The 27,459-nt window shown below is 44.6% G+C and overlaps 1 protein-coding gene across 3 annotated transcripts in view; it reads left to right on the top strand.

Annotated features, from left to right (window-relative positions):
• ARHGAP25 (Rho GTPase activating protein 25) overlaps positions 1-24,608 on the top strand; it is an 84,728-nt gene extending 60,120 nt beyond the window's left edge. For all 3 annotated transcript variants that reach the window (XM_032352313.1, XM_032352312.1, XM_032352311.1), the window contains 7 exons: positions 6,678-6,885; positions 12,204-12,336; positions 15,384-15,457; positions 16,535-16,656; positions 17,342-17,538; positions 20,247-20,779; positions 23,761-24,608. In XM_032352313.1, the coding sequence (XP_032208204.1) occupies positions 6,678-6,885; positions 12,204-12,336; positions 15,384-15,457; positions 16,535-16,656; positions 17,342-17,538; positions 20,247-20,779; positions 23,761-23,968 (1,475 nt within the window). In that variant the 3' untranslated portion in view covers positions 23,969-24,608. The remainder of the gene's footprint in view (positions 1-6,677; positions 6,886-12,203; positions 12,337-15,383; positions 15,458-16,534; positions 16,657-17,341; positions 17,539-20,246; positions 20,780-23,760) is intronic.
• The last annotated feature ends 2,851 nt before the right edge of the window (positions 24,609-27,459 follow it).

Here is a 27,459-nt window from a genome sequence, read left to right on the forward strand (position 1 = left end):
GGTCAAAAGGCGAGTGGGTGGGGGGCACCTGGGTGGCTCAGTGGGTTAAAGCCTCTGCCTTTGGCTTGGGTCATGATCCAGGGTCCTAGGATCAAGCCCTGCATCAGGCTCTCTGCTCAGCAGAGGGCCTGCTTCCCCCTCCCTCTCTGCCTGCCTCTCTGCCTACTTGTGATCCCTCTCTCTCTGTCAAATAAATAAAATCTTAGAAACAAAACAAAAACCACAAAAGGCCAGTGGAAAAAGGGGACGGGGCGGGGCAGTCCCTCTGGGCTGGACCAGAGGCAGCATGGGGAGGGGCTCTTGTCTTGAACCCAGGAATGTATGTGTGATATGAAAGGGAGGGATGAGGTTAGAAAGGAATTGACAATCCTTCCGCTTTCGCTTCCCCAGAGCAACTCAGTATCCTGGGGCTGCCTAGCAAGTCTGAGGAGGAAGCTTAGAAGTAAAGGGTGAAAGAGGATGGCCACAGACAGAGACTAGGAAGCTGCCTACCCCTTTCTTCTTCCCCTTGAGACTTAATGATATTTAAAATTTCACCTAGACAATTGTATTCCACGGGCTTTAAACAAGAAAGATTAAAGTATTAAATTTAGAATCATGAGGTAAATACAACAGTGGACAAGTTCCTAATCTAAGTCTCAGTTTATCCATCTGTAAAATGGAACAATAATATTTTTTTTTTTTTTTTTTTTTTTGGGTAAGGTTCTCTTTTTTTTCCTTTTCAGCGTAACAATATTCATTGTTTTTGCACCACATTTTGTAAGGTTCTTATGAGGACTAAGTGAGAGCACACACGACACCTTCTAGGGCATGTCTTCATAAAATTAGCCTAATTAATTAAATGCATTAATAATTACAATTATTACACTGTATTAGAATTAATCAATTAAGATTTGTACCCATTAAGATGGCAATGTCTCTATTAATAGTGACTGGACCAGAGTGAGGAACAATTTTGAGTGACTGGCTGGCCAAGGGCAGGAAGAGCAGGGGCACTAGTTCTTTGAAGGAGTGGGGGCAGCCTGAGAGGCAGGGGAGCCCAAGGTGGAGAATGGTCTTCGAGTGCCTCCCACCCCACTGTCTGCTGTCTTCTTCCTTCCCTCGTTTCCGTGGGGTCTAGGCTCTTTCATGTCCACCCAGGATCAAAGGGTAGTGATCAGGACCGAGAAGTCAGAGGTAGGTGTGACTCAGGATTGGGTCTTTGGAGTCCGAGGAAGGTTTTGTATTCCAGACTCCTCATATGTGATTGGAGATGGAGAGTGACAAAGCTTGATTGAAACAAACTAAAGAAAACCAGGGTGCTCTTCCTCTTCTGTTGGCCCTGTGGTATCTACAGTCTGCTGTGGCCATTTCTTGTTGGAGGGAAGAGCTCTGACTGATTTCTAGGCTGGAGGCATGTAGTTCAGCGTCTTTGTTATATGGGTAATATGAAAACAATGGGAGTTCTAGGAAGCACATGAGGTTGAGGGAAGGAAGGCCCAGGACACTCCTACATTTAGAGGACAGGGAGAATAGGAGGAATTATCCGAGAAGGCTGAGGAAGTGTGGCCCGTGAGATAAATTGAGAACCAAGTGGGAGTGCCAAAAACCATGTGAAAAGTGTCTCCAGAAGGAGTGATTTGCTCTGTCACATGGTGCTGATAGAGCAGTTAAGAGGAAGACTGAGAATTTGACTTCTTGGTTTCAGAAATGTAAAGGCCATTGATCTCTTTGACAAGAGCAAGTTTGGAGAAGTGCTGATCAGAGTACTTTCAGAAGAGAAGGGGTGGGGGACGAGAGCAATGGGAGACCGCCGGTGAAAGCTCTTCAAGGACTGGTCCATCATGTGCCAGGCTCTGTGCCAGGAAATAAAAATAGAGGGTAAACCAGACAGGCTGTCTGCCTTTGAGGAGTCCACAGTCCAGAAGAAGAGAGACATGTTTAAAACTAAACTACCTGAGAAATAGTAGGATAGAGCTATCTATGGGCGCTCTGGGAGGACAGAGGAGGGAGGGACCAGTTCCCTCTGAGGAGAAGACAGTTGGAACTCCTGCTGCTGGAAAATCAGGTTCCCAGGTGGGGAGAAGAAGGAAGGGTGTTAGTTCCAGAGTTTTCAAAAGCAAAGACATTTTTTTTTCATTCTTTTTATCCTAATCTCCAGCTACCAGAGAGGCTGGTCCTCAGCAGATACTCAGTTTGTATTTGTTGAATGATTTTGTGAATTCTAGTGGGAGGAGTTTACAAGAAACAGGGTTGCAAAAGAAACCATCACAATAATTTTGACAATAGCAGCGAGGACCGAGAAGAGAGATGGTTTAATTTAGAAAGTGCTGATCAGTTTCGAGGGAAAGAAAGGGTGTTGCAGACAATCCTAACACTCACACTTCAGCTAACGAGGTTTGTTGAGTGCAAGTACCTTGTGTTGATGGCTTTATACTCTCTGTGCCTAGGAAAGTGCCTGATGCTTTACTGTTTGAGTGACTGAATGCTATTTATTGGGAAGAAGGCTACAGGATAAGTAATGATTTGGGAATGTTGGGGGTGGGATGAGAGTGAGATTGGAGAAGACACTGGGGAGACTGCCATTAGACTTTTGATGGGAAAGGATGGATGGATGGATGGATAGATAGACAGATAGCTCTGAACCAGACACGTGGATTTACAAGTTATCAGTCTATAGGTGATATCCAAATGTACGGAATCATGGGACCTTGCCAAAGAGAATATCTAGAGGGAGGAGACGGCTGAGTTGGAATGCCAGGAAGTGACATACTAAAGGAGCAGGTGGAGGAAGGAGCACAGTAAAGGAGATTGCAGAGAAGCCGGCAAGGACATAGGAATAGAATGAGAACAGATGGCTTTGTCATCACGTAGGGATAAAGTCTTGATGAGGAAGGAGAATCAACAGCATCAAGAGTCTTCAGGGAAGACCAGCAGGGTGTGGAATGGACATAGGCCATGCCTGGCCATTTCTGAACTGGAAGTTTTATTGAGTGGATTGGATGGAAAGACTCGGGCTAATGGAACCAGACTGGGATGGGCTGAGAGGCTGAGAGGTTGATTAGTGAAGAAGTAGAGCCGGTGAGGCTGGAAGTAGACATGTTCTCTTATGAGTATACTGATGAAGACAGGAAGACAAGTAGTGGTGGTTTGAGAGCTGGGACAGGAAGTTATTGTTTAATAAATTGGCAGACTTGGACGCACGTGGGCTCTTTCAATTGAAAAAAGAAAAATTTAAAATACAAAAGAAGTGAAGTGAAGTCCTAGAAGAGGTAAGAAAAGATGGAACCCACAGGCTGAGAAAGCAATATTTTAGAGGAAAGCACAAGGTTGTTTTCTTCCTCTGAGAGCAGACAGATAGACCGGCAGAGGAGGAGGGACCAGAAAGTCAGGGCCTGGGGATGAGGATGTCATCATCATCATGTCCTCACTTAGGAAGAGAAGTTAAAGAGGAGCCAAGGCCATCTGCTGAGACAGAGAAGGGAAGGAAGGGGTGGTGAGTGCAAGGCAAGTGGGGAAGATATGGAACCAAGTTTTTACCGAGATTGGGAATATGACCTTCCATGATATGGAATGCTGTGTGCCCTGGGAGCTCTGGGAGCACTGGGTGACCCGATGGAGGAGTGGAGAGGGTACTGGGAATCAGTAGAGCTGAGATGATGGAGGAGAGATGAGGGCTGGGATGTGGGTTTGCTGGCGAGAGTGACATCACAATGATTGAGTGTAGGGCCTGGAAGGGATAGAGAATGAGCACATCTCCCCTGGGGAGAAAAATTACAGGACTTACTACCCAGAGGGTTGTAAGAAGGAGCTGGATTCCAGGTCACCTGCAAACAGAGCTCTTGCCTCTGGACCTCGGGAATAGAGCTCCCATTTGACAGCACTGACGTCTCCACGTACATCCCCACATCGTGTTTGGGATATGGTTTCTTGTCAGGATCCAGGGGGCCCCTTAAGCCTGAGTTTCAGCTGCTCTGAAACCCATCTGCCTCCCTCTTTGAGGTGCCCCTCAAGGGATTTTTACAAATGCCATGTGGTCTGTTTTAAGTCAGATTATTTCAATCATTCACAGACCTATAGGAACCAAATTCTATACTGCTGTTGATATTCTCTAATTGTTTCTTATTATATTGCATGTTGTCCTTTCATTTCCATGACTCAAGTGCAATCTTATGGAAAGCAAGAACCATATCCTACATTCTCTTGTCTGTATTACTCATTCCACATGGCCTGCTGCTGACACTCAATAAATGTTAGTGTGAAGCTGAATTCTTCACCAAGGAGATCTCTACCAGTGCCTAAACTACAGAAACACCACAGTTGTCATTAATCAGGGAAAGCACTTGCTTAAGAAATAATTCTTTAAGTAATTCAGCAAATCTTACTTTCTATCTACCTTATGCCTGGCTGAACACGGGGGATGAAAAGAGAGCATCTCCATATTTCCAGCAATGGGGAACCTAGTCATGCAGAGGGTATGGGCACAGACAAATAATTACCGTGCAATGTCAAAAGGGATTGTGACATTTGAGAAGGAATACAGGTACACAAAGTAGCGACAAAGTCTCTCAGGCTAGGGTCAAGGAAAGCTTGGCAGATGTGATGATATTTGAGTCAGGCCAAGGAAGACAAATAGAATTCCAGCAAACAAGGAAGGAGAGATGAACAGACTGGAAATTGAGAAGACCATCCAAGGGCATGATGACTGGAGAGTGCTGTGGTTTTGGGGAACATCAGGGAGAGGCGTCTTCGGGGGCGTGATCTGAAGTCAGACCGGGGTTTGTGGGGTCAGGTCAAATGCCAACGCAAGCAATGCTAGCCCCAACTTTCAGATTCTAGCTACAAAAAATAGTTCATCAAACAGTCTCACTGAAATGCAGTAAGTAAAACAGACAACAGTCCAGTGGATTTGGTTGGGAGTACGGCGTACAAGGACCTCCCCCCCCACAACCCCATGCTCAGTTCCTCCCGGATTCCCCTCCCTCACTTCCCAGCACCTGATGTGATGAGGGGCTGCAGAGGAAGCCCCTAGGACTTTGAGGGGTAATTTGGAAAATGCCACTGTGACAATTGGGGAAGAAGTAGATGACTATTAAGAGCAGGGTTGGGGGGCGAGGGAATGTGCTTAGGTAAATTGGAGGTGGTTTAGAAAGGTAAGCAGCAAGAGAGTTTTGAAGACGTCAGAAGGGAAGAGACCACAGCTGTCATAGGTGAGAAAGTAGTCTAGTCTGCCTTAGGGCAGTGGCTAGGAGTGCAGAGGACACAGTAGATTCAAGAGCTCAGGACGGCGTTTCCCAGGTGGAATCCACATTAGTTAGAGACTGGATACAGCGGACCCGCCAGAGAGAGTCCCATGGGGAAAACCAAAGGACTTTGGGAAGCAATGTCCTGGTAGTTGAAATGGTCATTGTAGCAGGGGCCTAATTATGACAGAGGGAAAATCAGGTGGAGGTGAAGCCATGACCTGTCTTCTGAGCTTCCAGGAACCAAAGGGCCTGGGTACCTGGTAGGAGAATGGGTAGCCAACGATTATCCTGACTTAAAAACTAACCTTGTTATACCACTGGGATAGGGAAATTATAGAGCCAAGTACTGACAGGGCTGGGTTAGAGCTGGTCCACACATGCTTTGCTGGAGGCAGTGTAATCTGGAAAAATATTTTTGGACAACAATTTGCATACCATTGAGTCATAAAAATGTTCAAACCACTTGACCTAGTATTTCAACGTGTGGGAATCTGCCCTAAGGAAATAGTTCAAAAGAGTAAAAAGCCTATGTTCACCCATCCAAATGTTAATTTATCAATTAAGCAATTAATTAGAAATTATACGTTGCACCAAATACATTCCAGGAACTCTGCTTGGTGGATAAGCATGTTCACTGTGGCAATTTTAAAAATAGTAAAACATATGGGGTGCCTGGGTGGCTCGGTCAGTTGGGCAACCAACTTTGATTTAGGCTCAGGTCACGATCCAGGGTCCCGGGATCAGGCCCTGGGTCAGGCTTCTAATCTGCTTGAGGCTTTTCTCCCTCTCCCGCTGCTCCTCCTTGCAAATCTTAAAAAAATAAATAAATAAAAGTAGTAAAACATAGTAAACAATCTAAATTATTAAAAATGGGTGCAATGGTTTCATACAATATGAGACAGCCGTGTGATAGACTGTTATATTTTGAAGCTATATGACACAAGCAGAATTCAAAATGGCCTGTTTTCTGCTTCGGTTAAGAGCACATTTCCTTGAGTTTACTGCCTGGGCTTGAATTCTGACTACCATGCCTTGGCACCTGACCTTGGCAAGTTCACTAGTGCCTCTGAGGCTCAGTGTCTTCCGTAGTAAGGTGAGTATAACGACTCTACTACCTCGTGGGGTTACTGTAGAGATTAAATGAGAACAGGTATGCACAGTGCTTAGCACAGTTTCTAGCCCACGACATGTATTCAGTAAAAGTGAGTTGTTATTTTAAATTTGTAAGAATCTGGGTCAAGAGAGAAAGACTGACAGAGACTGCCCCGAATGTATAGCCCCAGGAAATATTATGGGTGACTTGTCTCCTGCCTTTCATCTAGTATCATTGCACTACAGCTTTTGAGGTTACAGGCAACACAAACAAATCCAGATCTGGGCAAAGCACTATGACCTACCAGTTCATTCAGTGGAAGTCAGAGTGATGAGCAGGTCCTGTCTTTCTCTTCCCAGCTGTGTTTGGCCAGCGTTTGGATGAGACCGTAGCCTATGAGCAGAAATTCGGCCCCCACCTGGTGCCCATCCTGGTGGAGAAGTGTGCAGAGTTCATCCTCCAGCATGGTCTGAATGAAGAGGGCATCTTCCGACTGCCTGGGCAGGACAACCTGGTGAAGCAGCTCAGAGATGCTTTTGATGCTGGGGAGCGGCCCTCCTTTGACAGGTACCCTGTCCTCAGCGTACCCTCCCCCTGCCTCACTCGGGCAGGGACACTTCTCTCTACCAGCTGAGCTATAGGACTTGCACAGCTGCTTCCACAGCCCTGGCTGGCGGTAAAGAGAGCCTTCTGTTTTGCTGATCACTTACAGGAGGAATGACGTGAACTAGAACTAGGGCCTCGATGATGTAGCAGGAGGGGGAGTGCCATGGTGGGAGGGGACCTAGCTTGAGGCCCACAATGCCGGGCCGATGAGGACTGTGGAAGAGCTGAGCTGGCTCTACGGTCCGATTCAGCGTGGTGGAGAACGTACTGTCTCTATACCGAAGGGCTCTGATGTTCTTCCACAGCTTTCCAGAAATGGCCAGAACCAGGACTTCTTGTTAGTTTAGAAGACTGCAGTAGCGTCCACCTCTGAACTTAGTTCTGAGCCTTTTTGGAGAGAGTACATAATGATGACTTAGCAGACTGGCATGCCCTCATGTCTCCCTTGTGGAGGTTGCCCAGGTTTGGTTGGGGCCTACCAGCTGTAGTGACATTTCTTCTCACCATCGCCTGCCCGCCCAACCTCCTGCTGCTCCCTAGCCAAGGTTTCCTGCTCTGCCGCAGCCAGCTGGTACACCCTCCACCCCGACATTGGACGCTCTCCGCCTGTTGTGCAATATTCACCCTGGTTGCCTGTGTGTTCTTGTCCTGCTGGCAAGAAAGAGCTATTGTTCTTTCCAAATCAGCAGCCCATAAATCAAGATTTGGGGAGACAGGCCTCAACTCTATCCAGTTTCCAAAGGTTGAAATTCCCCAAGAGGTTATTTATGACCTAGGAACAGGGTTGATCGTTGGAGAACCATGAACAGCTACATGCCATTAGGTCCCTCTCCCTGATACCCTCTCCCGTCTCCAGCAATGCCCATTGTTCCCTGAAGCATCTCTCATACCACCTGTTCTCTCCAGTCTCACGGCCACTGTCTGAGTTTGACCCACCACATGTCCGTCTCTGCTGCCCTCGGTGTGCAGTAGGTTAACTTATCAAGAGCGCTGTATTTTTACAGGAAAGCAATGGGTGGAGTTGTTACTGTAACTGTAGCGGGTTATGGGCATCAAATTTACGGACCACTCAGCAGCACTATAAGTTGCATTTCATTATCAGACAGCTGTTCAATTAAGCTCACCAACTTTGTATTCCGTTTTCTTCTTATGTTTTTAATTAGCTTTGAGTTGATCAAAAGATACAGGTGAGTTGTTGCTAAAGGGATGTGAACACTCAGCCAGGAGGGATAGAGGTGATTGTAGGGTTTTGTCAGATAACCTGCCCTGGGCTTGATTTTATGGACCTATAAAGTCAGCCTGGGTGGTGGAGTCATAGTCTTTGATTCCTGGGAAATATCTGGGGCTGAAAGAAGGAAAGTTTCACAGCTTGTCATGACCCTTCCACCCCCAGAACTAAGAAGTAGAGTTTACACACCCAGAACTAGGAGGGGTCACCTGGGGGCTCTTAAAAGTCCTCCTAGGGCCAAGACTTAGGTCTACGTAAAGCTTGTAGGTACTCATCCAGACCTACATTGGTCATACATGTGGTTCTAGATCCCCCAAATTGTCTGACTGGAATGAAGAGAAACAAAGGAGCTTTTATTTGGTAGATTCTAGAGCACCTAGATCTGATTCTCATTAAACATATACATGTACATTTAAAAATCTCTTTGTTGAGCTTCTGCCATCCACAAAACTAATGGGCTTCTGATAGCTGTAGTTCTCTGAGACACATACAGACATGCCACATTTTAAGGTCCGCGCTACCAAGGAAGGATTGGCAGAGCCATCCGTGGTGCCTGGGCTAATCTCTGGGGGATCAGGGGTTGAACTCAGAAGTCACCTGGATCCTGATTTGCCCTTGTCCTTGACTTAAAAAAAAATAATTTAAAGATGTTTCATTGGGTTGAAGGAAGAGCAAAATCAGGAAAAATCATGCTGGAAATTTAGACTATAACTGTGACAACTGATTTGACCCTGTTACAATGGGGGCACAGATATTAAACCAAAAATTTCCTGAAATAATTGCATAATTTCCATTGTGTTAAGTGCTAAAATTGAAAACTGGATGGTACTCTGAGAAAATAGAGCAGGAGCCTCCCCCCTTTTTAAAAAGATTTATTTATTAGAGAGAAAGTGGGGGAGAAGGGCAGAAAGAGAGAGTCTTTTTAAAAAAATTTTTTATTATGTTAGTCACCATACAGTACATCATTAGTTTTTGATGTAGTGTTCTATGATTCACTATTTGCATATGACACCCAGTGCTCCATGCAATACGTGCCCTCCTTAATACCCATCACTGGGTTAACCCATCCTGCCCCTCCCCTCTGAAACCCTCAGTTTTTTTCCAGAGTCCACAGTCTCTCATGGTTCATCACTCCCTCTAATTTCCCCCACTACAGTTTTCCCTTCCTTCTCTTAATGTCCTCCATATTATTCCTTATGTTCCACATATGAGTGAAACATATGAAAATTGTCTTTCTCTGCTTGACTTATTTCACTCAGCATAATCCCCTCCAGTTCCATACATGTTGACACAAATGCTGGATATTCATCCTTTCTGATGGCTGAGAAATATTCCATTGTCTAAATGGACCACATCTTCTTTATTGATTTGTCTGTTGAAGGGCATCTCAGCTTAAATGGACTTGTAGTTAAGCCCAACCCAGGACTCACTTTCACAACCCTGAGATCATAACCTGAGCCAAAACCAAGAGTGGGATGCTTAACGGACTGCATCACCCAGGTGCCCCAGAATAGGAGCCTTTGGCATATTCTGGTGGATTTACAGAGACCCTCCAAAGAGAAATGACATTTACACTCAGACACACTAAGCAGGCACGAGGGGTTAGTCAGGACAAGCAGAATTATCTTCCCCAAGTAAAATGAATCAGGAAGCTTCCTCTGGTTTTAAATATTCCCAGATGATTTATATAGATAATTGTGCTCTTTGGTTATAACTTTGAAGCATCTACACTATATCAATGGTTATAACCCTTTCTTTTTTCTAATGTTAGATATTTTTGCCGTCATAGTTTCTTCTGATTGAACTATCTAGTAGTTTGTGGTTTTTGTTATTGTCATTTATCTTCGAAAGATTCTGTTTTTTAATGTATCATTGATGCTGTCTTTCTTATTTCAAATTGTTGTTGGCAACATTCATTGCTTGGGTGTAATTTGTGTGTTGGGGACTGTGCCAGGTAGTGGACAGAATGTCAGAGAATGGAACCGTGGAGGCAGGAGGCCAGAGAGGAAGCTGGGGCAAGATCCTGGCAGGAGGCCATTACCTTCTGAAATAGAGCAGTGAAGGGTGGGGGGCAGGACTTAGAGCAACTCAAATGACATTCGGGTAGGATTGAGGGGCTTGGGAAGCTAACTGAATGTGGAGTGAGGGAGAGGCCCTGGATTCTTACTAAGACCATAGAGATGGTTACAGTGCTGGGGCATGAGGAGGACCCACTCTTGGACTTTAGGATAATGTGTGTCAGCAGGTTGTCTTTCTGCTGTTTTCTTGGGAACTTCTCATGTATTTTGACAAGAGGGCTTTGCCCAGGAATATTTTTAGGCAGTGAGTCAGCAGGGTAGGCTTTTCCAGAATCCCCACCTTAAGTGAATGGTTCCCACCCTCAATTTCCTGAGGCAACAGTGGACCACAGTCTGGGCTCTATGCCAGTTTACAGTCTCATTTTGAGGCTGCAAAAGGGGGGCCTTTTCAGGAGACAGCTCTGAACACTGGCTATTAAAACAAACAAAAAATACTTAATCGGGAGGTCAAGACAGAGCTTTACAGTCAAGTCCTGACATTCTCATTTCTGCCCCCTCCAATGCCTCCCTTCTCCTCCTTCTGCCCAAACTGACCCATTCTGCCCCTTCTCCAGGAAGCTCTTCTACCAGCCAATTCTATATTCCCCATCCCTAAAACTAAGGAGACACTCACATGGTGTGAACCTCTTACCACATTGTAGCTTTTCAAAATACTACCTGGACAGTTGCTTAAGAATACTGATTTTTTTTATATGAAGCAAATAATTTCTTCACTAATGAACTTCAAGCATATAGTAGACTCAGACTTATTTTCTCTTACGGAACTGCAGAATAAATGCAGAAGGTCAGTGGACTTCGATGAAGGGCCACATATGAAATATTGAGACTTTTTAGGCCAGTTGGTTTCTGCTGCAGCTTCTCAGCTCAGCTCTTAGCAGAATCTTTGTACAAAATGAGCCAAAGACAATGCAAAAATGAATGAACATGACTGTATTCCTGTAACATTGTAGGGAGGCTGAAATTCAAATTTCATATTTTCACAGGCCATGAAATAAGCTTTCTTTGAGTTTTGTTCCCAACCATTTAGAAACATAAAATCCATTCTTAGCTCAAAGGCTGTACAAATACAGGCAGTGGGCCAGATTTGACTCCTGGGCCAAGGGTTACCCACTCCTGCTGTAAGCTGGAGAAGCTGTACTGGAAAAACCCGAGCCTCCCTCGTTAACAGGCAGCCATCAGAATACCATCTATGTGTCTGCAGCAGGACCTCTGCTCCCCACCCTCCCTTCCCCATGTTCTCCCTTCCCCCTGCTGTAACTTCTTGTCACTCTTCAGATTGTCCCCATGGCTCCCCAACTCTCCACTGGGTGTCCCTGTTTTTCATACTTTCATACAGTCCTAGGTGCTGGGCTTCCTGGTCATGGTACTAACCTCACAATATTGTAATGACTTGGTAATGTGTGAGTCTGCACAGCTCTGTGGTTCAATGAGCCTGGGTGTCCTGTGTATCCCTCAGGGTCCCCGCTGAAATTGCAGTGCTTGACATAGTATCTTGCACCTAGTAGGTTCTGTCAATGCTTACTGACTGAAAGTGTGACTGTGCAAATATGTAAATGAATCCCAGAAACGTTTTAAGCTCTCTGAGGGTTAAATGAGATCATGGACCACAGATATAAATGAGTTATTGCATGAAAAATTGGAGACTAAGTAGAGAATGCAAAATTGTGAGGCACCAAGGAACTTGGAGAACAAAGAAAGAGATGAAGACAAAGATAATTTAATAGGATCAATGAAAAGATAGGCCTTGAACTTACCTTTGAGGTAGTTGGGTAGAAGAGATAAAGGAAGAAGTATTGGGGGTCATTATTCCAGAAGATTAGTAAAGATGTTGTGTTCAGATACATCTGTATCAGACTCTACTCCTTGGCAAAACTCCCTTTTGGAACCTGAGGTTCTATTCAGTGGATCACTAAGGGGAGGTGAGGAATGTTCCGGAGTTTCACTTTCAAAGAACATTGCGTATTTTTTTGCAGAGAGACAGACGTGCACACAGTGGCCTCCCTGTTGAAGCTCTACCTCCGTGACCTCCCGGAGCCCGTGGTTCCCTGGAATCAATATGAGGGGTTCCTGCTCTGTGGGCAGCTCATGAATGCAGATGAGGCAAAGGTCTGTATCTCATTGAAGTTAGTTGTCCTGCTTTGGAAGAAGGTGTTGGTTATTGAACTATTCCGGTGGGCAAGCAACGGTGGGTCAGGGAACCCATAACTTTGAGTGAGATACTTTTTCAAACTGGAACTTTGTCAGCACAAAAGGCAATTTAAACCAATCATCGTGACAGCCTTGCTGAGATGTAACAATCCAATGCAGAATTGAATATCATTGAATACACCCAAGTCACTGTAAAATTAATAAGAGACAGAGGAAGCTTCTGAGAAGGGTTTCAAGCAATATGGCCTTGCTGAGACCCCGTGGGACGCAAGGACAGAGCTGACACACTGGAAGTCAGGGGAGAGGTGAGAATGTTCTAGTTCCATGGTGAATGAGTGTCAGGCATAGACATAAAAGGGATGCATTTGCCAGAGAAAGGAAGGACAAGGAGCTTTTCTTTGTTCTTTTCCATTGCAGCTGCTTACAGGGCTGTGGTCAGTGTCTGTGGATGCCTTCTTGTTAGAAGGCATCGTGTTTGCCTGCAGGATTTGTGATCTTATGTAAATCGTTTCCAGAAAGGTCTTATAGTCCACTACCCTGGACTCATGTTAATTAAACACACCAACCAACAAAAGAAACCAGGAAAACCCATCTAACAATAAAAAGACCTTCATGGTTTTTAACCAGGATTTGCAAAATCAAATGCCTAAGAAATACTTTTATTAATACTGCTAATAATTAGGGTCTAAGTACCTGCTTGGGGGCGTGGGTAGTTCTTAGCACTACTGTGTTAAAGCTCTCTTTGGCAAAATGGTGCACAGAAAAGCCTACAGTGAAGACCTGGATTTAACTTTGATTTTGTCTTTAGGCAAATTAAGCATTTTCTACTAGAGTTTATTTACAGCAAAACATTCTATAATGGCAGAACTGGTATATAGTTGCATTGATCAATATTATAACCTCTAACCACACATGGTTATTGGGCACTTGAAATGTGGCTAGTTCAGCTACAGAACCAAATTCCTAATTTTATTTTGTTTTCTTATTTAAATAGTAACCTATGTCAAGTAGCTGTTGTACTGGACAGCACAAACTGAGACAAATTTCATAATAACATCTGCTATACTTAGGATTGTTTTGAGGACAAGAGATATGAGGTAGGTGAATGATATTTTTAAATGATTGTTTTAAGGAGAGGTTTATTCTCTATTTTAGAATTTATTAAATAGTATACCCCCAGAAAACTATATATATATATACAAACACACACACACACACACATATATATAACGGTATATATCATTATATATTATATCATTATATTATATAAGGTATCATATGATAATATATTATATCATTATCATCATATCATTATATCACATATATCATGATATATATTTTATATATATACACACATACACACACACGGTTATCATTTTTAAACCACAGAACAATAGTACCCTAGACCGGGTAGAAAGCGTAAACTATGAGAACTTCTCTCCTAACTCAGGGCAAAGAGCTTCACCATTTAAGAGGATCCTGGTACAAGAAAAAAGGTGATTTTGTATTTCAACATAAGGAAATGAAAGAGATGATACAGGTGAAGCAAATACGCTGGAGCTGTTGTAGCTATTTTCCGACCCAAAAGTTAGGTTGCGTGATCTCATACAGATCTTCCTCAGCAACAAAACGCAAATAAAGCCAATCGTGGTGTCAGCCTTCCTGGGATATAACAATCCAATGTGCAATGGGACTATAATCAAATACCTCAAACCACTTTAAATTTAGTAGCTGAGTGCATGATTTGGGGCAGGATTTATGAATTTTTTTGTGGGGGGTGAAACGAGGACATGACAAATCTTAATTAATATAGGCATATCGGCTCCTCTTTGTAGAAGTAACAACGCTTTTTGGAATGAGGTTTAAAAGTTGGCTAGAAAGACCAGGCAACCTCTCAGCCCCTGGCTGCAGGGAAAACAAAGGAGGTACACAGATGCAGATCTGACAGTAAGACTCCCCCCCACACCACGCCCACCGAACTTCCCCACTTAGGACCTGCTTCTCCCAACTTTCCTCCATCTCAACATCTCTAAGTTTCTAATCTGGGGTAATGTTCATCTGGACAGGGCACAGGACATCAGCCTTGTGAAGAATTGGCTTGTTAAACTGAAGAGGATGGAATCCCAGTATGAAGCAAGCATCCTGGATACAGAGAGTCTGCACCAAGTCACTTTGCGCAGGCTGACAGGGCTTAGGGTGCAAAGGAGAGTTGCACAGGGTTGAGGGAGCCTGTGTGTCTCATGTTAACTGATGCACTTTTATAATCACGACGTGTGTCTCATGTTAACTGACGCGCTTTTATAATCACGACGTTATCGGCAATGACTACAGACCCTACAGGCAGCTGCGTGTGAAAAGAACTAAGAAAATCTCTCTGTCCTTCCCCTCCCTGGCACATGCATTCCTTGTATGATGGTCTTATGGAGCTAGAACATTCTGACCTTTACCTGTCCCCCAGCCCCCAGATTAGTCAGCCTATCCTGTGTCCCAGCAGGTCTCAGCAAGGCCATATTGCTTAAAACCCTTCTTAGAAACTTCCTTATTCTCTCACTACTGATTTTTTTTTTTTCCACTTCTCTTCTCTTGGGGTATTTGGTTTTAAATACCAAATAGCTTGGGGTATTTGGTTATGACCCAGTTCTTTACTGGAGTGTTAGATCTCAAGCATTCACTAAGCAAACAATTATTAAGAGTATGAGTTGCCAAATCATGCTTGCCTTAGAGTAGCTCTGAGTTGGGGAAGAAGATATGACAAATTTAAAAAAATGGGCTGTAAAAGTATCCATAGCCTCCCCATACTATTTTTTTTTTGCAGCTTCCTGTGAATTTATAATTATTTCAAAGTGAAAACTTCTTAAAAAAACAAAACAAAACACAAAAACTATGGAACAGGAGTGACTGCCCATGCTGCTTCTGTACCGATACATCAGTTATGTTCCCCATCTTCTAGAGTCTCATTGCTGGAAAGGGAGCAGGCTGGTTTACAGTGTAAAATCTCTTTCCAGGCTCAGCAGGAGTTGGTGAAGCAGCTGTCCATCCTTCCTCGAGACAACTATAGCCTCCTGAGCTACATATGCAGGTAAAAGTCCCCTGGCATCACTTTCTAGCTGTATCAGGAAAAAAAAAAAAAAAAAAGCCCCAGTTAGAGGAGGAAAGGGGGTCTCTTTGAACTCACAGCTTCTGGTCCAGACCTTGGGAAGGTCAGCCATATTCATGCAGCACTGAAGTAGTTCCCTTTATCCACAAGATAATTTCAAGGATCCATTCCAAGTCTGATTGGCAAGCAGAGTGAACATGCTTCTTCCTTTAGGCCTGCCCCAGGGCTCCCTGGAGTCCTGGGACATGCAGGAACACCCAAAATCCTTATAATGTTTCTAGAAGTATCTCCCATCTTCCCGATTCTGGGACCATAATTTAGTGCCCTGGAGGCATTCATGGCAACACGTAACATGTTGTAGTATCCAGGTTATAAAAGTGATACATGCTTGATTTGGAAACCAGAAAAATACAACACACTATAAATAAGAAATAAAAATAATACACAGTGTCCTCACTCAGCAAAAATCACTATTACTGCTTGGGCATATTTCCTTCTGGATATTTTTCTTTCTATGAAAGATCTTTACATATATCAATATAAATATTGGGGAACAATTTTTTGTATGTATTTGTATCCTACTGGTTTTGGCTTAGTATTATATTTTGAGCATTTCCCTATGTCATAAAATAGAATTATAAATGACTATGGTATTCCATAATGTTTCCTCATTTGAAAACACCACCATTTATTTGGTAGTTTCTATGTATTTGGAATTTTAAGTTGTTTCAGCCTATCCATTTAAAAATAGTTTTTGGAGAAGGTATTTAGAAGTTCCTTTGCCAACATTGTCAGGTATTTTTTGGTGGTTGTTGTTTTTTTTTTTTAATAAGGAAGCTGAGAGATTCATGCCTTCATTAGGTGGAATTATAGTAAAAATTCTTTCTAGCTGTTGATTACCCACTGAGAATTGAGATGCTTGGCACTGTAATCATAGTCCCATTCCTAAGACTAGAAGGAAGGAGATGGGATCCATCTCTGAGATCTCTGTGGTATCTGGAAGTGCTTCCTTCTGGCAGCTTCCTATTTCCTACTACGGGACTTCCTGGCTGCCCACAGGTTCCTACATGAAATCCAGCTCAACTGTGGTGTTAACAAGATGAGTGTCGATAACCTGGCTACCGTGATTGGTGTGAATCTCATCAGGTCGAAGGTCGAAGACCCTGCTGTGATCATGAGAGGTATAGCTGGTCCCGTGGGGAAGGCAGGTGCAGAGGAAGTGACAACAATTATCTAGCTATCAAAGGGCACTGCAATTTTCCAAGCATTTTCAGTTGATTCCCTTGTCCCTACTGTGAAATAGCCCCGTGAAAGGAGCAGGGCAGAAGTTATGTCCATTTTCCAGATCGCAGCTGAGCAGAATGGTGAAAAATTGAGCCAGTGGTCACACAGTACAAAAGGCTAGCACAAAAACAGTACTTTTTAGTCTTGTATAACTTTTAAATACCCTTAGCCAGAGAAAGCAAGTTTGCCAGTGAATAGAGAAAGCAAGCTTGATTGTATAAGATAACTCACAAAAGATTACTTGTGAAGTTGTGTTGAAAAAGCTTCTGTGGCTGTGTCTTGATTTGGTGAATAGAAGTGCTGGCATAGAGTACTGATGTCTGCCATGCATTTGGGAAAGCAGTACACCTGGCACGTATTTACTGTGTGTGCAATAAGAAATGAGATGACATGTTGAGGACCACATCAGGGGAGAAAGATGTCTTCATTTTCTCTACTATATTGCTTAGTTTCTGATCAAAGACTGACCTTTTGGGCCCTGTGGTTTTAGAGCCAAATTTAGAGACATCCCTTGGGTGGAGACTGTGAGGACTGCCCACCTCTTGCCATGGTCCAGGTCTACAAATCTCTTTCTTCTTTCAGGGACTCCTCAGATCCAAAGAGTGATGACCATGATGATCAGAGACCACGAAGTCCTCTTCCCCAAGTCCAAGGATGCACCCCTGTCGCCCCCTGCTCAGAAAAATGACCCTAAGAAACCTCCAGTAGCTCGAAGCTCTGTGGGTTGGGATGCCACTGAAGACCCTCCAATTTCTAGGACAGAGAGCTTCAGTAATGTGGTAAGGTGCAGAGAAATTTCTTCCTTCCCTCTATAACTCTTCCTTTAGTCCAAGTCATTCCATGTAAGTGCTAGTCTGGGGTGGAGGTTTAAGCAGTTTTAGAGGATGCCATGACAGTGGACATAGATCCATTTGAATGCATCTTGAAAGCTGACCTCTTTCAAAATCTAGTCTCTGTTGGCATCCTAGAGGTGAGGTTAGTGACACGTGTGCCAGTTTCCCAATGACTAAGCAGTGAGAATCCTCACTAAAGCCCACTCTAAAAGGGAAGCCTTTCCAAACACAGTCCAGGAAAGTTCAATAGGGGAAATTATATGTCACATTGTAAGGGTTTTAGCAAGAGTTATTGAAAATTCCAGGTCAAAGTCCAGAGAGAACTGGTTTCCCGCTAATCCATGAAACGTGATTTCTGTGATGTGTTCATGTAATATTTCTCATTCTCTGATAAGCTGTCTCAGCAATGTCACTCCCCTCATTTGTACTAAAAGGTCGTGGCTCACATTCCCAATGTCAAAAAACTCTGCAACCTCTGAAATGTAGAGTAGTTGAGGCCAATAATATACAAAGTTCAAATATTTTTATGTATTTTTAGAGACAAATACTTAAAAAAAAAAAAAACCAGCCATGAACTTTTTGTAGCAGCTTGATTCTTTTTATGTGACCCAGAGATAAATTTAAAGTTTCTGGTTGACCTGGTAATGAAGTTGTCTATAGTACTGTTAATCCTGAGGATAATTAAAAAAGTATGAAAAAAGGATAGGTAGTGGTAGTAGTTATGATTTTTCTTAGGTGATGTCTGTACATGATGCATTTTACCAACACCCTCAAATTAATATTTAGAAATGCTCATACTTCATACAATGAAATCCAATTAGCGGTCCTTGGGAGTAGACATTGTTATGCTTATTTGATAGGTTTCTGTTTATTGTAACAGTATGGGCAGCTATGGGCAGACACTGTGATGGGAAACTTAAGTAGGTCACCTCTGGGGTCCTCACTATAACTCTGTAGGGCAGAATTTGTCATCCACATCTTGTTTTTCAGGACTGGAGGCTCAGGGAGATTGACCAGTGGGCGGAAAATGGCAGCACTAGGGTGTTACAGAGTGGGTTTTAGTTCTAGCGCTCACTTTGAGGCCCCAGGGCTTCTGTCTCCAGGTGGGGTCGAGGAAGCAGGTGATAGAGAGATTAGAAGGAGAGCTTAGGCCTTGATTTTCTGATTTTAGGGCTCATTGTTTTTCTTCTTTTTTCTTTTTAATTTATATATCTATGGTTCAAAAAAATTAAAATGAGAAAAACTATGTATTAAGAAATCTTGCTTCCTTTGCTATCTCCATCCACTCCATCCTTCCTCACCTTCATTTGCTTCGTATTTATCCTTCCAGTGTTTCTTTATGCAAACAGATATGAATGTAAATTATTTACATTTTTATGCAAATATATTCTCTTGCTCTCTCTTTCTCCACACACACACAAGCGTGCACACGCACACACACATACATCTACTCTTTATCTTTATCTTGCATTTTTCCACTTAAGAGTATATCCTGAAGATATTTTTATGTCAATACATGGATAGACCCCTCATCTGACCAGGCTGCAATTAATAACCTTGACCATGCTTCATCTTATACTTGAGTAGATGTAGTTCTGGGATAAATTCTCAGAATAAGGATTGCTGAGTAATTTTTATTAAAATTGTCAAATAGAGGTTGTGCCATTTTATATTTCTAGCCTCAATGCACAAAAGAGCCTGTTTTCCTTATAGTTTCACTAGGAAAATGTATTTTCAGATTTGGGGAGATGTATTATTGATAGATGAGAACTGATAGTTCACTTTTTTTTTTTTTTTTTTTGAGAGAGAGAGAGAGTGAATGCATAAGTATATATGTAAGAGGGTGTGGGGGGACAAAGGGAGGAGGAAATCTTCAGCTGGGCCTAGAGCTCAAGGTGGGGCTTGATCTCATGACCCTGAGATCATGACCTGAGCTGAAATCCAGAGTCCAAAACTGAGCCACCCAGGCACCCTGATATTTCAGTAATTTTAATTTTGATTTGGGTTTTTTTTTTTTTTTAAAACAATGAGAGAAGCTGAACATCTTTTCTTATGTGTAAGGATTCGTTGCATTTTTCTTTCCGTCTGTGGATGGTCTGATCTTATCCTTTGTCCATCTTTATGTTGGTTGTTGGTCTTTTTCTTGTCAATTTTTATGAGCTTTTTATACAAGAGAGTAGCTCGTTGTCCATGATATGTATTATAAATATTTTTGCTGGCGTGTCATTTCTTTTTTGATTTTATTTACGGTGATTTCTTTGTTTTATTTTTGTTCTTTTTAATTTGGGAGTCATGGAAACTTACGTAGGTTGAATTTATCACAGTTGTATTTCATGGTTTTTGGATTTTGAGTTCTAGTTAGAAAGGCCTCCTCATCCTAAAGCTATGAAAAAATCCTGCTTTAAGACTCTCTTACCACTAATAGACAATTGATTTTAGAGCATGAGTTAGTTCCTTTCAGTGCAATATCCTTTCGGAAAAAAAAAAAACACCATGCAGATAATCAATAATGTGATGAATTAAAGATGGTCTTCTCATTAAGAGTTTCACGGGTGTGCAGCCTGGAGATTCTTTCTTTCAGGTTGCTAATCCTTATCTTGGGAACCTGACACATGGTAAAAACCCATGTGACATCCGTGGCCATTTCTTTCTAGACCAGCGACTCGGACACAACCAGCCCCACCGGACAACGGCCGAATGATGGGTTTCTGGAAGAGAGCAGTAAAGCCCCCAGGGAAAAGCTAGGTGATTGGAAGCTGCAGTCACGGAAAAGGACTCAGACACTCCCTAATCGGAAATGCTTCTTGACATCAGCGTTTCAAGGTGCCAACAGCAGCAAAGTGGAGATCTTTAAAAATGAGTTCTGGTCACCTTCCTCAGAGGTAAAGGCCGGGGAAGGGCACAGGAGAACGATGTCTCAAGGCGTGCCCCCCTGCCCAGACTCCCAGCGGACTTCCACCTATGATAATGTCCCTGCCCCGCCCCGTACCCCTGGGGATGAGGCAGCTGCTGACTCTTACCAAGCTTGTGATTCCAAGAGAGAAACTCTTGCCAGCTCCACCTCTGAAACTGGGCCTGGAAAAAAGAACTCTGGGGAAGAGGAACTTGAATCCTTGCAGAGGGTGGTCCAGGAGCTGCAAAAGGAAATAGAAACACAGAAGCAAACGTATGAGGAACAGATTAAAAAGTAAGTCACCTGTCAGGGGCCTTGGGCAATCACTCAGTTTCCATTTTCAGAGGCAACAGAAATTGTTCTCCTCTGCTGAAGAAGTGATGTTAGAAACCTTGAGTTTAGAGAATGCAGTAATCTATAGCAGTTGGGTGTAATTGAGGAAAGAGGTAGAGGGAATGATGAGATGACTGCGGTAGTAATAACTCTTTTAAGTTTTAGGTTAAATTCATGAAAAAGTGAAGTGTGTAGCTTATGCAGCTTAAACAGTTTCCAAATCATGATTCTTTAAGGGTCAACATGCTCTAAAAATTAAGAGGAACTTTAAATTTTTTCATAGAAATGGGAGTCATCCCTTCTGAAAATGTTTACTGAGCACCTACTGTGTGCCACACACCATCTCCGCTGTTGAGGAATAGCACTGAACAAAACAGACAAAAGTCTCCGTGCTTATAGAGTTTTCCTTCTATCAGAAACAGAGAATATATATATAAGTAATTAAAATATATGCTATGTTAGATGCTGGAACATGCTATGGGGAAGATAAAGCAGGTCCAAAAAGGGGGTTCCTATGTTAAACAGGATGGTCAAGAAGCCTTCACTGAGAAGGTGGCACTAGGGCAAAGGCCTGAAGAGATGAGGGCATAAGTCAGGCCCATTTGTGGGGGAAGAACAAGCCAGGTAGGGAGAAGTAGAGATGCAGAGGGTGTGGAAGGGAGCAGGTCAGTCTGTTCGGGCACTGGAAGAGTGGCAGTGGGCTGGAACAGTGGGGAGTAGCTGATAGGAGAGAGGGCAGATGAGGGCAGAAGGCCTTGCCAGCCACCTTAAAGCCTGTGTGAGGCAGAGCTTCCAGCCAGATCTACTTAACTAAACCTTCACCAAATCACTGGCTTCTCACTGAGCTCACCTTCCCCCCACAAGGTGAATGGAAGGCCAACACGGAGGCTATTGCCACAACTGTCATGCACATCCCTAAGGTGCTTGGACAAAATGTGGCCTCCGGGGTAGATAAACTATTTTCTTGAAATCTTTTTCACACCATTGACTTTTCATGAATGTAAGCTCAATCCAGCTTAGCCCATAGGAACACAAATCATGACGTAGTAAAATGCGAACTAGTGGGGCTTTCAAATTGTGGGTACTTTTTCAGTCCATTAAGGCTCAGACACATGAAAGGAAGACTTTGTGAGCCCTGATTCCTTGTTTCCTACATAGAGGGCTGCCCGTCTAAAAGCAAAATGGAGAATCTTTGTCTAAGGACGTGAAATCAGTCATTTGTAGGACGACAACCCTCAAGTGCCATCTTGTCTGTGGTGGAAGCGTCCCAGAGGAGTTTCCTACTGCGCTGTCACGTGATGTCACTGGCAGGGTAGGGCGAGCCCAGCTGCCATGGAGGGGCCTTTCCTCCTGCATGGAACCAAGTCCTCTGAATTCACCCATCAGAGGGGTCCCCCCATCCTCAACAGAGAGAGGAGACTTAATAGTCTATAACGCCTGCTGTGAGCTTCGTGTTTCAGACACACCTTCTCATGTAATCCCCACAGCGATGCTTCATTTTACAGAAGAAATGGGGGCTCGGGTAGTATAAAAAGATTCCTCGGGGGCACACGACTAATCATCAGTAGGGCTGGGATTTGAACCGGGTCAGTCAGGCTCCTGAGCCCACCCAGATTCTACCTCTCCACCAGCAGCAGTGGTCAAAATCTAGCAGCAGTTCTCTCAGTTGAGATTTCTCCCAAAGCAAGATGGAAGCAAGTAAACTTGGAGAAGAAAACTGGATTTGTAAGAGAGGGCCGGAAGGAACAAGACTAATTTAGCTGTAGGAAGAGATAAGCAGAGGAAGGCAAGTTTCCAAAGAAGGGCCATTACCTGGAGAATCAGCCGAAGCCCCTGAAGACAGAAGCCAGGCTGGGCTCAAATGGGAACTCAAGTTTCTACTAAAAAAAAAATAGGCCATTTGGGGTGGGGAGTGGGTGCTGGACAAGGAGGTAATGCTTCACAGAGTGAAATTCTGAAGCAAATTTCCAATCACACAATCTCCCCACAGTCCTGAAATTTCCTCTCTGAGCTTAAAAATGGCATTGTACTCTCACTCGTAGGAGTTAATTCAGCAAGGCTTGGAAGAGCAGGGAGCATCTGTGACTAGACTAAGGTTTGGGCTAATAACAGGGAAACTTCCAGGAATTCAGATACCCAACAGATTCTTCACCTGGAGCAGATTCAGAAATGAGGGTGGGGCTGCCATGGCCCCTGCTCCCAAAGCGCAGCTCCTGAAGTTCTCCAAATCTCCTCCCCGAGGAGGCCTTAATAGGAGAAGGCAGCACTGCTACTCTCCCTGGGAGCAGGATGGGTAGGCAGTCATGTGTGCACAGGTGTTGGGAATCTGGAATATGGAGCTTCAACCCCCAATCAGCATTTCTGTTGCAGGACATGTGCAAGGCACTGTGGAGGTGGAAAAAAAATTTTATATATAGATATAGATATAGATATAGATATAGATATAGATATAGATGATATAGATAGTGGTTCCTTCTTTCAAATACTTAATTATCCAATAGAAGATACAAAACGTAGAACAACATGAAAAACAACAACACAGAAGATGTTATAAGATCATGTTAAATGACAAGGGGGAGCGCCTGGGTGGCTCAGTGGGTTAAAGCCTCTGCCTTTGGCTCAGGTCGTGATCCCAGGGTCCTGGGATCGAGCCCCACATGGGGAATCTCTGCTCAGCAGGGAGCCTGCTTTCTCCTCTCTCTCTGCCTGCCTCTCAGCCTACTTGTGATCTCTGTCTGTCAAATAAAAAAAAAAAATGACAAGAGGGGGGCTCAGACATGCCCTGGGTATTCAGGTTTACTGGGAAGTCCGCATGTGGGGGGTGGAAGTTGGATATAGGACTTGTGAGGTACAAAGGAAAATGGATAGTATGTGAGCAAGGGTGAAGGGAGAGTCTAGAGGTCATGCCCCGTTCTTTCATTCTGTTATTTCCTTCCTTGTAGCCTTGAGAAGGAAAATTATGATGTCTGGGCCAAGGTGGTGAGGCTCAATGAAGAACTGGAGAAGGAGAAGAAGAAATCTGCAGCCTTGGAAATCAGCCTCCGCAATGTGGAGCGCTCCCGGGAGGATGTTGAGAGGAGGAACAAGGCCCTGGAAGAAGAAGTCAAAGAATTTGTCAAATCGATGAAAGAGCCCAAAGCTGATGCTTGAGGGTTCCAACCATACCATGAAGACAGCCTACAGAGGCTCACCCAACACACTCCCTTTCTCGGTGCTACCTGATGACTGAGAGGCAAAATTACTCCCTAGGAGGGAGAAGACACTTGAGGAGAAATATCACTTTTCCTGGTGAAATAAACCAATGGAATTGGCAGGAAGATGAGGGTGAGCAGGGACGTGTGAGGACATCCATGACCTCTGTGGCTGTATTCAAAAGGATTGCATTATTCCACTGTGGTCGCAGGCCAAGTGAAATGGAACTTTCCATGCTGGGTGACTATGTCCAATGGAGACATTTGAAACAGGCCACATCCCAGGACCTGGCAATAGACTGGCCCCAACCAAGGCTGGACTGAGGCATTAGTTCTTTTTTTTTCCCCCTCTGGGGAACAATTCATCTAATTAGATGGCCTCATGATGGCCTTGAGACACAGGGACAGAAAATGACATTTAGCTTTCTTGTACTCACCTGTGGTGAGCTGGTGAGCTGTGTTTTGGGGGGCTTCACCTGCTGACCAAGGCCCCATTTTGTACCCCCTTCCATGATGCCCACTCTCTAGGGCTGGAAAGTCAAAATTATTATTAGACTAAGACAAAGCGAGCAATAAACTTTGTATTTATGAAGGCAAAATTGATGAGAAATCATATTCAAATAAAGAGAAAGGAAGAAAAGAAAGAAAGGAAGGAAGGAAGGAAGAAAGAAAGAAAGAAAGAAAGAAAGAAAGAAAGAAAGAAGAGAGAGGGAAGGAGGAAAGAAAGAAAGGGCTGTTGGTAAACCTTACAGACACGTTTGAGAGCCTTAGTAAAAGGTGCCCCTTCCTTGAGGCAGATGCACTCCTCTCCCAGCACATGGCTGGGTGAGCAGGGCCTGGGCTGGATTCCGGTCCTGCCTTTCCATGGCCACAGTTGTATACTGTGGGCCTGTGAACAGAGGCCTTCTCACCATGGTGGCACTTCCTTGGAGGCTGGTTTGGGGGTTTTAGATAGCAATAATCACAATAATATTCTGTTTCACCAAAATGCAAACGATTTCACTCCTGAAAAGGACCAGAGGCCCTAGAGAACAGCTGGGAGAGGGGCCTTTGAGCAGACAGCTGATTTCTCCTCCTACATTAAGGAGCCTAGCTGAGGGCCCTGGTGAGGCCCCACGCCTCACTAAGAAGGAAAGAGGGCTCTCTCATGGCGCTTCTCATTGTTCTAATCAGGTGATCGCCAAGCTCTTTTGACCATGTACTCCATCAGAAGAAAATACTTGAGCAGACACCCTCTAATAGATTGCTTTACTTAGAAATCACATACAGGTACTCCTACACAACTCTATCATACATATCCAAAAACACACACAGGACAGACTTTGAATAAGGATGAGACAGAAACACATATAAATAGATGTTCTCCAAGGTGCCTTGTGCTCTGGAGGCCACCAGTCCGATTTCCCAGCAGATGTTCCCTGTGCTCGGTTTCCAGGTGTCATCCCATTGTTGCCACACATTTATCTGAACTCCTGAAGCCACCTGGCTTCCTCAGAGGTTTGAGATCAAAGGTTACTGCGATAAGAGTAACCCGGCGCACGTTTCCTCCATTATTCCTTTTTCTCCTTTTGTTTTCTCACGTTTTCTCTTCTTCTCTTTGTTTTCTCTGCTCTCGTTATTTCTGTCCCTCTCCCTGTGGCCATGACACATGACCCATAGAGCAAAAGGTGCAGACAGGAGGGTCAGTGTGGTTTAGTCCTGCCACACCCACCACCAGCCACCAGACTGCTGGAGGGCAGGGGCAAGACCCAGCACATTCTCTGGGAGATGAGTTTATAGAAGACTGGGGGGAAAAGGAAGGGGGTGATTTGGCACCTCATTAAGTAAAGCAATAAAATATTTGATTTCCTGGGGCTTGTTTCCTAATTACAGAGAGGCAAACATGGAGACACTTGTTGAACACCTAATTTACACCGAGGAGAGTCTGTAGTTCTGCCGGGCGTGGGTTCCTCACACTGACCCTCTAGGGGCTGAAACCAAGCTGAGGACGAAAGTAACCTCAGAATTCTAAAGGGAACTTTTGCTCGACGGTACAAAGAGGAGGACCTGAAGTCTGTGCTTGGAGGTCAGTGTGGCAGGACCTTGCTGGGGCTCGGAGCAGGCGCTCAGGCTGAGCAGAAGGGCTGCATTCGAATTCCAAGCTCCTCCTGGCCAGATGACACCTCTTGTTCTATTCCTTCCACCAGGGCCATGAGAGAACACAGCAGCCACTCCAGCCTTGGAAGCTGGAGTGTCTGTTCCTCCTCATGATCGAGGGGGCAACCGACTGGCTGGAGGGGCCCTGCTTCCTCCTCTGCCACCGTCCATAAAAGGGGAATACAAGAAGCAGGAGTTTTTCTATACCGTAGACCCTGTGAGGGCAAAGAAGGGCTTGCAAAGATCTGGGGTCTGATGCCACTGGCCTCTGTGCCCCAAAGGCTCCGTGTGAGGCAGAGCATGGGAAAGCTCTAGGCCTGGTCTGGATTCCGAAGCCAGTCTTTGGAAAGCAGCTCACAGAGACAGACCTGCGTCATCTGTGTTCTGTTGGCTCCCACCTCCCCACATGGTGGAGGGGCTCATCATCTCTGTGGTGTTTCTTTTCCATCACTCATCCCGTTCAGGAGGATGCCACCCACCTGATGCCTTCATCTCTGGGGGTTAGAATGTCTACACAGGAATTGGGGGTTGGGGCGCAAACCTTGAGACCACAGCAATTCCCTTCTGGTGAATCTGGGTCAGAGTCTGAGGCCTGGAGTGGGACCTTCCTCACGCAGAGCCTGGGCAAAGGATATAAGCACCAAACATTGTTGTTGTTCTGTTCAATTCCTTAAGCCCTGCTCAACAGCCTAGTCATTCCATTTCAAAAAGCTCAAAGCTTGGAGACTCTGAGGGAGCTCCAGGCTGTGGAGATGGGCGGACGAGGAGCCCCAGGGAACTGCAGCTGTTGGCCTGGCTCCCAGGGCTCAAGACAGGGGGATGTGCGCACGCGGACGTCGTGTAAACTTCCACATTCCCTTCCTCTGCAGATACCGTCCGTGGTCAGGCCGCGGCTTGCCGGGGACCAGAGAGATCACTTAGAGGCCGCCCCTGCAATTCAAACACGCTGCCTTTACAAGAACTGCACCTGGGCTTTCCTCCCGCTGGACGAGGCCCCAAGGGTGGAGGTCTCGCTACTGCTGGAGGAAGCCAGGCCGGCCTTTGGACAGCGGCGGAAGAACTGGAGTTGGAGGGCCGGTGGATCTGTGAGCTTTCCAGGGTGGCTTCAGGCGAGGGGTGTGTGGAGAACGCCCACGCCTACGTGCATCTTGCCTTGGAGGCGCAGAAACTAACTTAGAAACCCCCCTGGGCTTATCTTATCTAATCTGTTCATTTAAGGGCTAGGGAAACTGCAGCCCGAAGGCAAGCTGAATTGCCGGTGCTCACATATCAGTGCAGAAGAGGATTAAAGTTAGGGGACTCAGGGATTCCTCT

This window comes from Mustela erminea, chromosome 7, assembly GCF_009829155.1.
Source record: "Mustela erminea isolate mMusErm1 chromosome 7, mMusErm1.Pri, whole genome shotgun sequence".
Lineage (NCBI taxonomy): Eukaryota > Metazoa > Chordata > Mammalia > Carnivora > Mustelidae > Mustela > Mustela erminea.